Source organism: Symsagittifera roscoffensis, chromosome 1 (genome assembly GCF_963678635.1).
Source record: "Symsagittifera roscoffensis chromosome 1, txSymRosc1.1, whole genome shotgun sequence".
Taxonomy (NCBI): Eukaryota; Metazoa; Xenacoelomorpha; order Acoela; family Convolutidae; genus Symsagittifera; species Symsagittifera roscoffensis.
The window spans coordinates 45,038,656-45,053,634 of NC_087062.1; the positions used below are offsets into that span (position 1 = coordinate 45,038,656).

Consider the following 14,979-nt stretch of genomic DNA (forward strand, 5'->3'; position numbering starts at 1 on the left):
GGAACACCAAAATTGATTCCAGTGCTGAGCTAACATGCAACCGTTGCTGCGAATAACAGCCGTGTCAAAGTCACGATAACCAAACTTGGAATGGTTAATCCGTTAACAAAATAAGTCAGTCTAGAAACAATATAAACGAATACTGCTCAGTCTCTGATAAATATAATCGAAGGCTGCTAAGGCTCTGCTAAGTAATATCGCCTTCGGCGATGTTTTGAAAATTAATTATGGCTACTCTAAATTGTGACGTGAAGTGAGTGCATAGAATTGACGCGAACATTTTTTTTAGATATTGACGGAATGGGCAATTTGGAACTGGGTGGTATGATGTTGCATATGAGTGACAAGACGAACGCCAGTCTGAAGAAACGAATACAAAATGAGCACAGTCAGGCCCTGAACGCTGGACTGAAGTTCTCCCGCCGAATTCTCCTGGCAGTGTGGGATACTATTCTGGATGTGTTGGCCCAGCCATTGAGATCCAAGACACTCTCTGGGGTGACCAGTATTGCTATGTTAATTGTGGAGGGGACGAAGGAGATCACGCAGAGAGATAGAGAGGCGATATGTCTGAGTCTGGAGGGATTGAGGAATGCGGCTCAGCTAAGCTGTGCTTTGGGTAACGTTTTCAGAATTGTTGAAACCTAGTTTAGATATTAGTTGTTCTTAAGAGTTTAAAGCCAAAGCAAATGAAGAAGGTGTTACTTAAATTGAGCAGTGGCTTTTTAAATGGAACTTTAAGTATATTGAACTATGCATCATTTGACGAACTGAAAAAGCTTTGATGGTAGTTGTTATTGATAGGCGTGCCTTCTCTGTGCTCATCCGTGTTCCTCCTCATCACAAATGCATCGTGTGCCATCGACCACTCATCTCAAGGAGAGTGCACTTCCTCCACAGGTCAGAAGATCAACAAGAAGTACTCGAATGAAACAGCCTTAAGTGCCTCCTCTCCTGGCCTGCCAATGAAGCTGCATGCCAGTCACGTATTGAGCATGGAGGCCCTTCTGAGTGTGGGGCTGGAGATAGGAAGTCACTGCCATGATTGTTGGAAGTTCATATTCAGGTCTTATTTCTGTTCTGTCTTTCCCCTATTTTATGCTATTGAGGGTTGTGCTATTACTAAAAATGAAAATGCTTTCAAATCTGAAATAAAACTTTCGTGCCGGAGATGTTAAATGAAGTTGTGTTTTAGATGCTCTGCATATATTGCGCAGTTGGAGCGCGCTTACTTCAGTAACGGAGCGGTGCAAAACTTCTCAACTTTTGGAAAAGTAAAAACACTGTCGACCAACCTCCAGCAGTCCAACGAACACAATCAGTCTTTCGACTCAGAACACGGAGATGTCTCATTCGACGTATCACAAATGTCAACTTCGTCCTCAATTCCAGACTCAAGTGTGGCTGACATTGTCAATCAGGCCAGGGTCGAAATTGGACTGGAAAGGAGCAATCTGATTGGAGGAGGCACTCTGAACCCGACTAATGCAGCTAAAGTTGTTGCTTGTCTAAGTGCGGAAGTGGACAAGCTTTACGAAGAAGCAGCCGTCCATTTAAATCTTCAGGCGCTGCTACAGTTCCTCAAGGAGCTTAGATTCGCGTCTCAGCTCCAGTTGTTCTCAAAGCTTTCGCCAGCGGATGACTGTGGAATCGCAATTCCGACTATGTCAAGTCGCTCGATTCCTACCGGTGGAAAAAGCTGCACAGCGCTCCATTTGTTTAGGATGGGAGAAATCATTCTGAAATGTATCAGAACTAAGCGTCCTATATTGCATGTAATGCGAGCTTGGAGTATCGTGGCGCCACATTTCGTGGAAGCATCTTGTCATCGAGACACAGAAGTCTCAAAGAAAGCAGTGTCATCAATTCATAACATCCTAACTGAGATTCTGAATCACTGTCCCGAAAACGCGCACTACAATTTCCACGAGGCTTTATTCAAACCTTTCGAAAGTATGCTGAGGCTGGAGCTATGCGACGACGATATCCAAGATCAAGTGATTTGCTCTATTTGTGAGTTAGTTGAAGCCTGTCAGGAAAACATTAAGTCAGGCTGGAGACCCTTGTTTGGCTCACTGCGTGCAGTTCGCGTCACAAAGCATTCGAACGAAGATAGCCAGCTTCCAACTGAAGGGTCAATTGAGGCTAAAATATCACCAGTTTTTGACGTGTTTGATGCTTTTCTAAATACTGACAATGTCTATGTTTTTGCGAACGCTGCGATAGATTGCATACTATGTCTTTTGAAATTTGTAAAAGGGTCGGGAGATTTTGATCCGTTTGAAGACGACTCGGCGTCAGAGAACGACTCGAGTATTACGGATCCGAACGGAGCTCAGTCCGCTGAACTATGTCTGCCTGCGCTGGAGAGATTGCTCTACTGCTCTAATATACTGGCTTCCATTTACAAGATGCCTCTGAAGCCGATGTTCAGGGGGTCTAGGTCTGTGAAGCTGACATCTAGACTAGCAGCTGAGACTGGAAGTAGCAGTGGTAATGAAGTGACAGTCAAGGGGACAAGATTGGAGGGTGAGAGGGGAGGGAGCAAACAGGGGACTACTCAGACTGTCAATGTGGTCTATGGAGTGTTCATGCCTTCTGATTTAGAACAAATGGACGATGAAACAGGTTAGTTAGAGTGGAAGAAAATTTCAATTAAATGTGTGGCTGCCGCGGAATAATTGTAGAAGTATTTTCCGTGCTATATGAAAATTTTAGGAAAAATGATTCTTTTGAGCCATGTTGATACGATGTAATTGGGAAAACATCATTAAGTTCTCAGGCAGGAAATTTTAGAAGAATCATAGAAGCTCTAAATCAAGTTGTAAGTCTGCTTTCAGGCAAAAAGTACACAGGTAAGTTGTGTTAATTTATCTATGCTGAACAGCTCTTTTGTTTTCGGGTGAATTGTGACACTGAATTGTTTCAGATAAACCGAGTTGGCAGGTCTCTACAATTATATTAGTTTCATAGACCCTAATTCGAATCACATTTGTTAGCCATTAAAACACCCCAATAATACTGCAATCATCTGCTCACTTTTTGTAGAATAACATTATTTTTTTTCAGTTTCAATGAATTTAGTGAAGACTCTAATAAAGGGTGTTGATTTTTTCAATTTTTAAGCCTCGTCACGCTCATATTTGAATTTTTTGCCGTTTGACTGTCAATTTCTTTTTAAAATTAATTCAAATTTAGTTAATGCAAACTACTCGCTAATTACGATACGCTTTATTGGAGGCTATTGTTTGCCTATTGCAAGCGCAAAAAGTGGAAATGGGTGGATGTTAGACTCGAAATATCCAGGTTGGTGGTTCGATTATGGCAGATGTTAAGTTGTTATTTTTCAAAGCTTATTTTTATCTTTTCTTTTCTGATTGCCTTTTTTCTCAAATTGGGTTTTTTTAATCGAAAAAGTGCCAGTCATTAATTTTTCTAGCAATTCAAAGAGCTTTAAGAGCAGCCATTTTTTTCTTTGAAATTCGAAAGTGGGGATTTTTTCAAAAAAAAGTCGGTGTTTTTTTTATTCAATTGCGTTCATTGTCTTTTTTTCCCACTGTCTGTTAGCTGTTGTTGTCTTAAATCGCGGTCGAAGAGTATTGCACATCCGTGCTTTTCTAATGGGTTTTGTTTACTGTATTCTTATGTACCAGGTTTTATTGAAAAAAAATATGTGTTCTTGAAATAATTAGCATGTATGTTTTGAATTCATGTGCGGATTAGTAAGCTACCTTTTGTTGACAAGCTCAATAATGGATTGTTTCAGAGTTATAATTCATAAAGGTAAAATTTTTTATAAGAGCGTTCGAGTTAGAAACAAAAAAAATACGACTTTTTTTGTATTCGAAAAGTGCCAATCATCAATTGTTCTAGCAGTTTAAGGAGCTTTAAAGGTATCTATTTTTTCTTTGAAATTGGAGATTTTTTTAAAATGTCAGCTTTTTTGTTTAATTGCGTTCATTTATTTTTTTTCCAACTGTCTGTTGGCTATGTCTCAAAATCATTTTTTTCCTTGAGTCCAGTGACACTTTTCCAATTGTCTGTTGGCTATGTTTGTTTGACATGTTAATTAATGAAACGAGCACAATTGATCTTGCAAGCATAGTAGTAAACGATTAGTATACTTTCCTAAATTTCAGTTTTGGATCTTTTTGACTATTCCCCCCTTTTTAGATATTGTTAACTCCCCCCCCCATGCATGTATTATTTTTGACAACCATTTCTGTATAAAATATGCATTTCAAAAATGTCAACAATTAAGTTGGTTTTCATTTTCGCGCGTTCGTATTTGTATTACTCACTATTTACAATACCCACGAAGAAAATTTTGAAGATTTTTTTTTCTGAAAATTGTTTTAAGCTATTGAAAATGTGGCCGCCAAAGTTGAATTTCTGAAAATCGAAATAGGGGGGAGGGGGAATAGTTAACAAGATCCTCAGTTTTTTCCCCTTTGGTATTATTCCCACATTTTAGTGTAAAATGGATGCGATGTTTATATATGAGTTTCTAGCTATATCAACAGAGAATAAAGTAAGCTTGAATCCAATTCTAGTCAAGAGTTATAGATTTATTGTTCTAACCATTGAAAATGGGGAGGAACTTGTATTCGGATGTGTTTTAATTTTTTTTTCGTTTCATATGCAAAATCAGGTACCACAAATAGTTATATGAATGGGTTAAGTGATTTATCAAATTAAAGCTTTTTCAGTCGTGACTCGAACGATTTTTTTTTAATGTCGAAAATTTACTCCAGTATTTAGAAAATTGGATTGAAATTTATAAATTATTGTCTCATTTCGAGCGAGTCTTACTTTGAACGTCCCTTATCTACTTGCGAGCGTTAGTGAATTAGTACGAACCGTCTTTTTTTCTAACCTATCTTGCAAATAAAAGTCTTCATTATTTGGTGGCCTTTTTGCTATAATCGTGATCTTTAGCATCTGTTCTGTTTTATTTGAGGCTAGTGTTTTTGATTAACGCACATGAAAGGACACTAATTTGAAGAAGAAAAAACAACCCGTTGTTGTAGGTTTGATGAATATGCTAGGAACATTCTGTGCTACTTGCACAGCAACCAGCTTTCCGTGTTGGTTACCGTATACGTCTCTTGTTTTTGTTCCCACCATTGAAGTTGGCGAGGAAGTTTGTATTCGGACGTGTTTTAGTTTTTTCTTCAACGCAAAATCAGGTACCACAAAAAATCATCGGAATGCGTTGAGTGATATATCTTTAACAAGCTCTATCAGTTGTGATTTGAGCTACTTAAAAAAAATTACATTGTCGTAGTCGAATTTTTTGAGATTTAGTCTAATTTTGTGCGGGTAACACGATCAATTAACGTTCGTTATATGAAATTTGTGATTAGGTTTTGAAAGTTAATTTTACTACAAGGAAACTACTTTTAGAAGCTTTATTTAGCATTTTCTTGGCAATAAAAATTTCCTAAAATTTTTGCAAAACGTTTTTTTTTTCTTGTCATTCATTTTTGAAGACAATTGTTGTCGGTTATGCCTTTCGCTAAGGCTCTACGTGTTGGTTCTATCATCACACCACGCACAAACAACGAAAATAAATTGAAGTATTGAAAAACGTTTTTCTGTAGTTTTTATGAATGTTGTCGGGTTTTTCTGTGCTACTTGCACAGCAGCCGATTATCATTGTTTTCAGTTGATTTTTGTTTCAAAACAATATATTTTTTCTTTATTTTTTTCCTGTCGTTTGGTTTGGTTGCGAAGTGCAGCTTCGCCTCTGTGCTCATATTTTATTGTGCAATCAAAGCTTGTGTGATAATACTGTTCACTTTTTCCATCGCATTTTTCTGATTGAGTTTTCGTTTAATGTTTAATTTGTATTTTTATATTTGGCAATTATAAATAGATGAACGGATTCTACCCAGTTAAAGCGCATTTAATGCTGGTTGTTTCTGAGGTTAAGTTGTTTATGTTTTGAAGTTCAGCTTCGCTCCTGTATTAATATTAGTCCCTACAACTTATTTCAGTTAAAAACCACCCTCTCCTGCTATTCACACAAACAAAAACGACTAAATTATAAGGAGGATAGCAGGTTACTGTGCAAGTAGCACAGACTGTTCCGACCACAGTTATAAAAAAAATGTTCAAATTGCATATTTTTTTTCTGCATGTTGTGATAAAAAGATCTGAACGAAAAAATAGAACTTAGGAATAATTGACTCATAAAATATAGGTCAATTGGAAAGCAGTTTTTGAAGAAAAATGTCTGGAAAAACGAAAGAAAATTTGTAAAACCAGAATTTTTTTGAATTTCCAATTTTTATTCCCAAAATTGCGCTAAAAAATCCAAAAAGTATCTTTACTTGAATAAAAAATAAGTTTTTACGGCTATAATCAAACTTAATTAAGCTATTGTAAGCCTACATGGCCACTTATTAGCTCAAAATTAGACCAAAAAATCAAAAATTTCAAACCGGTTTTTCTCGACATTGAAAGAATGTTTTAATATCGTTCGAATCACGACTGAAAAAGCCTTTAATATGATATATTACTCGACCCATTCCGGTGATTATTTGCGGTACCTGATTTTGCGTGGAAAAAACTAAAACACACCCGAATACAAAGTTCTTCCCCATTTTCAATGGTAGGAACAACAAGTTTTATTAGTATAGCCGAGTTAAAAACTTGCAATACAGCGTATAGGTAGCGCAAATAAAAACTTTATTCATTCAAAACTAGGTTTCATATGGTCATTATCACTGAAAAGTTGAGTGATATATCAGATTAAAACGCTTTAGATCGTGCTTCATCGATAAACGTATCAAAATAGATTTCGCGATGTCGAGAAAAACTTGGTATGATATTTTAGCAATTAAGACGAATTTAGATCAAAGAGCGAAAGAGATGTATGTTTTCTTTAGAATATTTTCATTCGTTTCTTAAGCTGTGCGAGTTAACCAACCCAACTTGCAGACATCGTGGTGGTGCAAAAGCTAATTCAACCTTCAAAAATTAGGAATTGAATAATCTGGTATAGCTTTTCGCTAATGTTTTATTTGTTTTCAAAATTTAGTAAGGATGTCGCTTTTCTTGTTTTTTATCCGATTTTCGATACTTCAAGGAAAGCTCGTAATGGGTCAAATTCAAGCACTATTGGTCGCTATTCGGGGTGCAATAATTCTAAACATAGCATCAGTGTCGAGAAAAAGAGTTCTGAAAAATTTCAGACCAAATTAAGGTGCAGATTAATAGTTCAATTGCCTCGCCCGGCAATTACGTTCACTTAAGAGATATTAGTTTTATTGAAACCTTCATTAACATGTGGTTCATTAGTTCACAGTTCCTTGCCCCCACTCAAAAAATCCAAAATACGAAAAAAAGAACAGGATGTTTTTTATGTTGGATCAGGGGCGGATTTGGGGGGGGGGGGGGGTTTGGGGGACTTTTTAGTGCTTCAGGAGAGCTCGGAAAATCAATTTGGTCAACCTAAAAAAAACAGGTCGACAAAATTTTTTGAAAATCCGCCCCCCGCTCGAGAAAATCCTAGATCCGCCCCTGTGTTGGATAGAAAAGTTTTTTATGGTGGATAGATGATCTTTTCGGAACAGTTTTTGCTATTTACACAGGAATCGGCCTTTTTTTCGTTTTGAAAACTGTTCCCTGTTTCCTAATCTATTTCCTTTTTTGTACAGCAAGTTGTGATAAACTTTGATTCGCTTTTGTGAATATTTTAAAGATGCCGATAAAGACTCGAGGTGCAATCTTGTTTAGGTATTGTTCGCGTGTGGTATCTGTTGCTGGAAGGCCTGACTGGTGCGGTGACTACTTGTCCTAAAGAGTACCAGCCACAGACATTGGGATTGCTGTTTGAGTTGCTCAAAGCAGCGACAGAAATTCCAGGGCCAGAGTTTGCAGTGTTTGCAGTGACTCATCTGCTGTTGCCTATGTTGCATTCGTGGCTCAGGAGGGGATCTTGTGTGCGGGGTTTCTGGGAGACGGCGGTGGCTAACTTTAGACATGCCACGGGACTATCAACAGATCTAGTTGTCGACCATATCAATCATGTTAGTTGCCTAATCGAAAAGCCTTTGAATGTGCAATGTTATTAAGTTATTAAGAGTCGATGGTTGTAGTTCAGACTCTTATATAGGTCGCGATGAGTTTTTTTGCTTTATTTTCAAGAAAAGTCTCAAAATTTGCAAGCTCAAGTTTAATTTTTGGCGTTTTGACTTTTAACTTTTAAATTTATTTCATTTCATTACTTGAAAGGAAGGCAAACTTCACTATCGAACAGCGAAAGTTTAAAGGTCACGAAGAACTTGGTGGACTTTTAGTTTCGAAAATGGTTTTTATTTTTCAGATTTCCCAGCGAAATAAAATATTTAAATATTGACCCATGTTTCTCAAATTGGGATAATTTTATTGAAAAAGTTTCAAGAATAAATTGTTCTAGAAAATCAAAGAGCTTTAAAGGCAGCTATTTTTTTCTTAGAAATTCGAAAGGGCATCGATTTTTTTCTTTGAAATTTTTTTGACAAGTCAGTTTTTTTAAATTTAATTGCGTTGTTTGCTTAAGAATTTAAGAATGTGTTTAAAAGAATGTCCTCTTTGTCGACACATGAAAAAATTGCGTTTTGAGCGCGTGAGCTACCATGAGTAGGAATAAAATAGGGTTTAAAAGCTAGAGGAGGTTTTTTTTAGTTCGTGCAGAATAAAATTCCTTTGACCCACGTTCCATTGATGTTGACTCAACTGCTGGACCTGTTGGTGGAATGTGTCGGACAGCCTAATGAATCAGTAGCTAGACTGGGCTGCTCCTGCATCAAGCATCTGCTGGTGTCCTCTGGACCAAACTTCACAGAGCAGATGTGGTCCATATCTTGCAATGGACTGCGCCAGGCTGTTAACATATCACTGTGTTTTGCGAAGAAACTCATGGAGCATTTCAATCCAGGTTCGATTGACTTCAATGGGGACATTGGGGTGGTGAAAGTGGCGGCAAGGAGGGATTGCTCTGAGATGGAATGTGAGAGGCTCCAACAGTTGGCAAAACAGGTGACTATAAGAAGTGTTTGCTGTTAAAAAGGTAATAAAAATGAGGGATATGAGCATTATCAATCGAAAGCTAGCGTTGACTATGATGGCGAAAATCATCTATGAAATTAAGACCGAGGGGTTCATTCGTCGTTATGTGTCTGCTTAGGTTTTCCTTTTGGATTCGCAGTATGCCAATCTAGCCGCGTGCAATACTCCAACTCAACTGGAACCAGAAGCAGATGAGACCAGGTCATTCGTATTCATCATCTACCCACCCAATGACTCTTCTAATACAGCGGACTCTTCAAAAGTAGCTTCGTCGACTAACCTCAACGACTCCTCCCAGTCAACTCTCAGGGTGCCATTCAGAAACATTGTTGTGGGATTGGTGTCTCACCAGCTGTTGTTACAGACACTGGGATTGTTGCTTCTGTCGGGCTCTAAAAGTGAAGCTACGGAGACGGAGCAGAATCTGTTGCCGATCGATGAAGCCAATCAGATATCGGGAGGAAAGAGAAAGGAAGGCGGCTCGGCCCAACACAGCAAACTTCCTGGTAATTTTTTTAAGAATGTTTTCTGGTTTAGGAATTGAAATTCACTATTACTCTCTACCTACACCCTAAAGATGCCATTTGATGCCAAGGCTTTAGACTGGCGAGTTTTGTGGTTCTGCAATCCTCATAGAGATGGTTCAGCTGTGAACGATGTTTTTTTAAAATCTGAATGAGTGGTGGATGTCTTTCTGCTCGATTGAAAATGTAATTTGATTTTTGATAGTTCATACAGTTGCTGTTTATGCATTGCAGTGTTTCTGGATAAACTGAACAAGAAGCAGGTGAACATTCTTTTGGAATGTCTGCTTGACTCCTACAAGATGGCGGCGGACTTCGATGTCAGACCAGGACTGAAGTTCCTTATCCAAAAGGTGGCCAAGATAGAGGTGGCAGCCAATCTCTACAGACAAGTGGGCGCTAGCTTCACCTTCTACATGCATGTACTTACTGAGATGTGTATCAGATCCGCAGACAAACTGCCCCAGAACTTCATCAAGTGAGTTGACAAAGAAACTCATTTTTACAAAACTGGACTCAAAAGTTCTATCTTACTGTTTTTTCATTTATTAAAATGTTTGGAAACTTGTGTTCTTTCCCAATGGAGATTTTTGTCAAACATTATTATGCTTAAAAATGTAAAATTAAGCTGCAAAATAGTGACACATGGATATTTTCAGAGCTACGTTGAAGCTGGAACCCCTTCTTAACTATCTTCCCACATCTTCGATCCAGTTCGAGCTATCAGAACGTTTGTCAATCAGTGAACTCAGCGACAACTCTAGCGCTACTCCAGACCTCCTATCGCCCACCAATTTCACCTTTAATAACCAAAGTGAAGGTCAGACAAAGCAAAGGGGCTCCAAAAAGTCTCCTCAGGAGAATAGAATGGATATGATGGAGAGGTTGAAACGTCTACAGGAGACGGCGTCTTCGGGACAACAGCCGGCACCCGAGCTCAGTTTCGCCCCTGCCGAGGAGACGGAAGGTGGAGTAGGGGGAACTGAGAGTGTGTCGGATAGTAAGACTAGTCTATCCAGTGGGGGAGGAGGGGGTCATTGTGTGGGCGTGTCTTCAGGTATGGAGTGGATTGTAAAACGAATGTACGCAATGTGTGCAGAGATATCCGCATCATATGTGCAGGTGAGGCTGATCGGGTATCTGAGACGCAAAAATAACAATCTTCCACTTGCTATTAAAGAAATTCCAGTTGTTTTAATTCTATTAAAGATAATTAGCAGTTTGTTAGTCCTCAGTTTAACTAGATGTAGGCAATATAATTTTTTGTAGATGCATCTGGACAAACAAGGAGATCTGGACTTGGAGAGGATCTCGAGTCAGCCTCTGTTCCTCTTGATCCCAGACGAATCTAACCTCCCGAAACACAAGAAGTCTTTCCTCTTCAAGTTAGTACTTCAAACTCTAGTTTAAGTTCACTGCTGTTTTTAAAGGCTAGTAATGCCGTAGTTTTTTGTGTGAATCTTGAGCAAAACGGTTTCAATTTTACCAATTTGTTAGTTTTTTTCATTTGGAAGGTTTTTTCCTACCGATTTTGGCCTCTTATGAAGACGTTTTACACGGTTCATTGCAGAGATTTCACGAGCGAGCCGACAATAAATGAGGAAGATGAGCCTATGGAAATCAGGGCGCCGAACAAGAAGGAGTCTATGGAATGGGGTACCTTGCCAGTGGGAATGTCGTCTGTCGAGGGATCCGCAGGGGACTTCTACGAGGACTCGACCAAGATGTACACTGTGGCCACAAACAAGACCATCAAGAACATGATGAAGGTATTGTTTTGTATTTGACTATATCTTTTGAAAAACTACATATTCTGCTGTCAAAATTGCAGCTCTTAAAACTCAGATTCCTCCAAACTGGAAGAAAGAATGATTTACCATCAAACAATTTCGAGATCGTTGTCATATACTAACCTCATCAATATGAGTTGTTAAGTAATCGGTGGGAAATGGGACATAATTTAAACCCTATTGAGGCAAACTTTATCTTGACTTTTGAGATCGTGCTCCAAGGAGAGAGTGCTCAAAGGACAACGAAAAGTTATATCTCACAACCAAAAGTCTTCTAAGTTAGATACTTTTTGCTTTTGATGTTACTAATTGCATATTTTCTAAAGGAGTACAAAAAGAGGAAAGTGCAACATTCGCGCTCTGTATTTGTGAGGAAGCCTTTCCAGGAGATGAAGGATCCGGCATACGACCCCAACAAGTCTGCGGACGACAACTACCAACAGGTGCATAGATAGTTAATAGTATGTTGTGTCAAGTCTTGTAGCATGCCAGCCTTACCAATTGATTAAACTTATTATCATTAAAATGATGTATCATATGAATTACTGTGGTCAGGACATTCTTTGCTTGATTTGCAACAACCAGTTACTTCTTCTAATGAGTGCTGGTAGCAAACAAAGGAGGCAGCAAAACCTTCAAGATTTCAAAAATGAGAAAAGCTCCCTATTGAAGTACGTGAAAGCATCATTAGAAATTGAATGGTCCTGCACTCAAATTTGTTTCTCATAGACGAGGAATATATCTGGCTAGGAGTTTATAATTTAAGAATAGTTTGGTGGTTTCAGGATGATCTTGACGATACCTTGGTCAGTACTTATTTGCAAATTTTAGCTCATGAGTTTCAATGACAAAAGATTGCTCATTATACTAACCAACAAAGCCAGAGAACTGAACATCTAATCAAGCTTATTGATATCATTCTGTTAACATGACTGCATGATTGGAAACATGTGCGTTGGCAATCTTTCGAAGGGATTTATTTCGAGATAAGCGCCTCTTAACGCAATTTACCCGGCTTGATTTTGTTTGTTGACATTTATTAATCCTAAGAACTAATTGAATTTAAAAATATAGCTCGAAATGAAAATCAAAATTAAACCGTTTAAAAACTAACAAAATTGTTTTTTTTTTGTTAAGTGTTAATGAATGTGGTGAAGACAATTATATAGGTCGAATTCACCAGCGGATTTAGGAGGGACCCCCCTCAGCGATTTGACCCCCTGCCGAGACAAAAGGTCCCTCTTTGTATTATTCTGAGGTATTCATTTTTGGCTCACTGACTCTAAAGTTTTTCTTAAGGCGACTTTGGCACCAAAATATACTAATTTTGAGGGGGCAGCGCGCGGCAAAAAAATGCGATTTTTTTGGTAAAATTTTTCAAAAATTTCCTAAAAACCTGTTTTATAGTGATTTGGCAGAGCTCGGAAAATCAATTTGGTCGACCAAAAAAAAGGTCGACAAAATTTTCGAATTTTTTTGAAAATCTGCCCTCATCCCCCTCGAGAAAGTCCTAGATCCGCCCACTAGTCGAGTTGATTTATTGATACAGGAAAACTCTTTAGTTTTTTTTAGTGCTTTGGTCTGACTTCGATTTTTTCACGTTCAGTTCATTTAGTGTGTTAAAAGGATGGCAAGCTACACTATCGAACAGCAGGAAGCGTAAAGGTCATGATAAACATCAATGATTTTTAGTTTATTGAATTATCAGCGAGACAAAAAAGTATTGATCCAGTTTTCTCTCATTAGGATAATTTAATCAAAAAAGTGTCAATCATAAATTATTTCTGAATTTCAGAGGTTTAACGACCATATAACTTTTTTTTGAAACTTGAAATTCAAGTCAGTCATTGCGTTCGGTTTTCTTGCGTTCATTGACACTTTTTACACTTGCGAGGTTTAGCGAGCATAGTGCAATAGTAAGACTATTTTTTTCCAACCTATGTAGCAAATATTAGTGCCACTTTTGGTGGCATCTTTACGGCTTTTGGATAGCATGTACCTTGACATTCGATTAGTAGTAATAAGTCAACACAGTTGATGCTTTTTTTAAATTGATCATATGAACCGAAAAAAGCTATTTGTATCAAAGCACAGAAAAAAAACCTATTTCACATTTTTTCAAGCTCAACATATTGCGCAATTTTTTTGAAATGCATATTTTATACATAGTTTGGCTGAATGCTTTATTACATGCAAAGTTAGTGTGGATGCCTCCAGTTTGTTTTTATTCTAAATTATTACATGCAAATTTGTTTCGATAAGTATTTAATGCCACTTTTGCTGCATCGCATTTACAATTTATTAGCATGCTTCATTTGTGGCTAGTGTTGGTAAATTGTCAAGGGCTTGTTTAGCAGATGTGCTAAATCTCCAAGTCGTAGGATCTTCAGGCATAGCAACAAACTTAATTTTCTAAGCTTATTTTCACCTTCTTTCTATTTATGGAGCTGTTTTGTTGTCGTTTTGTCGCTTCTGTGTCCAACTTGATGTTGGCTATGTTTATTAATTTTACTTGATTAAATGACGCAGGAAATTTTTTTTTGGTGATTATTGATATTAACTTTTATCTGTGGCGTGTTCAGATGGAGATCTCTTTGCAGCAGAAGAGTTCCATTATCAGAGATTCGGATGCTAAGATCCAGGCATGGACTGAGATGATCACCGGCATGATCCAACTCATTCAGTTTCCCAGCGATCCCCTCTTCAAAGACCTCCTCCCAGTTACTTTCCCTGTCATCAACCAGCTCATGTGTCACGTGACCAACCCCCTCGTCAGACAGGCAGTTTTCGACTACATGAACAGAATTTCACGCATATACAACTTCGTTTAGAACTCCGAGCTCGAACTGAACTTGTGTGAAAGCAAATAAAAAAACGGATGCTTTATGTAAACTACTAAGTAGCTAGTAGAGAAATCATCCCATATTTTGATGCTGTTTCATGTTTTAGCATCTTGGTGTTTTCTAGCTTGAGTTTCAGCTTAAAAATGGTGTAGAATACGTTATAGAACTATCATCATTCCATAGTACATGAATTAATATGTTACAACAAAGTAATGTAAATATGTTTAAAATGTTATATTTTGTTGAATGTTCTGGGGTTTCTTTCAGATTATTATGCTATTATTTGTGCAGTTAATAAGGTCAACAATTTTTGAATTTAATTTAAAATTCTACAAATGAAATCTTATATAGAATGTTAATATTGATGTAACTATGTTTATGATTTCCGAATTGCTTTATATAGGTGATTCCAATTCAATATATCCGAAATGTGTTCAAGTGTAACTGAACGTAGTGACGACAACTATTGAGGAAGGTTTTCAAGGGTCGATGAACGTAGTTCAGACTCTTATATAGGTCGTGATGATCTGTTTTTCAAGAAAAGTCTTATAGTTTGTTCAGGCTCAAATTTAGTTTTTCGCGGTTTGACTTTTGATTTGGTTTCAAGTTCAGTTCATTTCCTTTGTTAATAGGAAGGCAAACTCCACGGTGGCGTCCCTCATGCTGGAGGGACCAAATGCTTGACATTTATTTTGGCTTATTTTCCGCCAATACAACAGTATTCAAAAAACTCAGGGAAATTGCGAAAATCGCTAAGTAAGCAAG

General features: G+C 37.8%; 1 protein-coding gene across 5 annotated transcripts in view; it reads left to right on the plus strand.

Moving 5' to 3' along the window:
* The window catches only part of LOC134845040 (brefeldin A-inhibited guanine nucleotide-exchange protein 3-like), a 35,684-nt gene extending 21,041 nt beyond the window's left edge, over window positions 1-14,643 (plus strand). For 3 of the 5 annotated variants that reach the window (XM_063861874.1, XM_063861880.1, XM_063861907.1), the window contains 14 exons: window positions 290-619; window positions 805-1,066; window positions 1,196-2,628; window positions 2,841-2,855; window positions 7,744-8,036; window positions 8,674-9,027; window positions 9,176-9,563; window positions 9,816-10,059; window positions 10,241-10,703; window positions 10,851-10,966; window positions 11,152-11,350; window positions 11,698-11,814; window positions 12,157-12,177; window positions 13,954-14,643. In XM_063861874.1, the coding sequence (XP_063717944.1) occupies window positions 290-619; window positions 805-1,066; window positions 1,196-2,628; window positions 2,841-2,855; window positions 7,744-8,036; window positions 8,674-9,027; window positions 9,176-9,563; window positions 9,816-10,059; window positions 10,241-10,703; window positions 10,851-10,966; window positions 11,152-11,350; window positions 11,698-11,814; window positions 12,157-12,177; window positions 13,954-14,202 (4,484 nt within the window). In that variant the 3' untranslated portion in view covers window positions 14,203-14,643. The remainder of the gene's footprint in view (window positions 1-289; window positions 620-804; window positions 1,067-1,195; window positions 2,629-2,840; window positions 2,856-7,743; window positions 8,037-8,673; window positions 9,028-9,175; window positions 9,564-9,815; window positions 10,060-10,240; window positions 10,704-10,850; window positions 10,967-11,151; window positions 11,351-11,697; window positions 11,815-12,156; window positions 12,178-13,953) is intronic. The other 2 variants (XM_063861899.1, XM_063861892.1) reach the window with 2 other exon arrangements.
* Window positions 14,644-14,979: the final 336 nt, after the last annotated feature.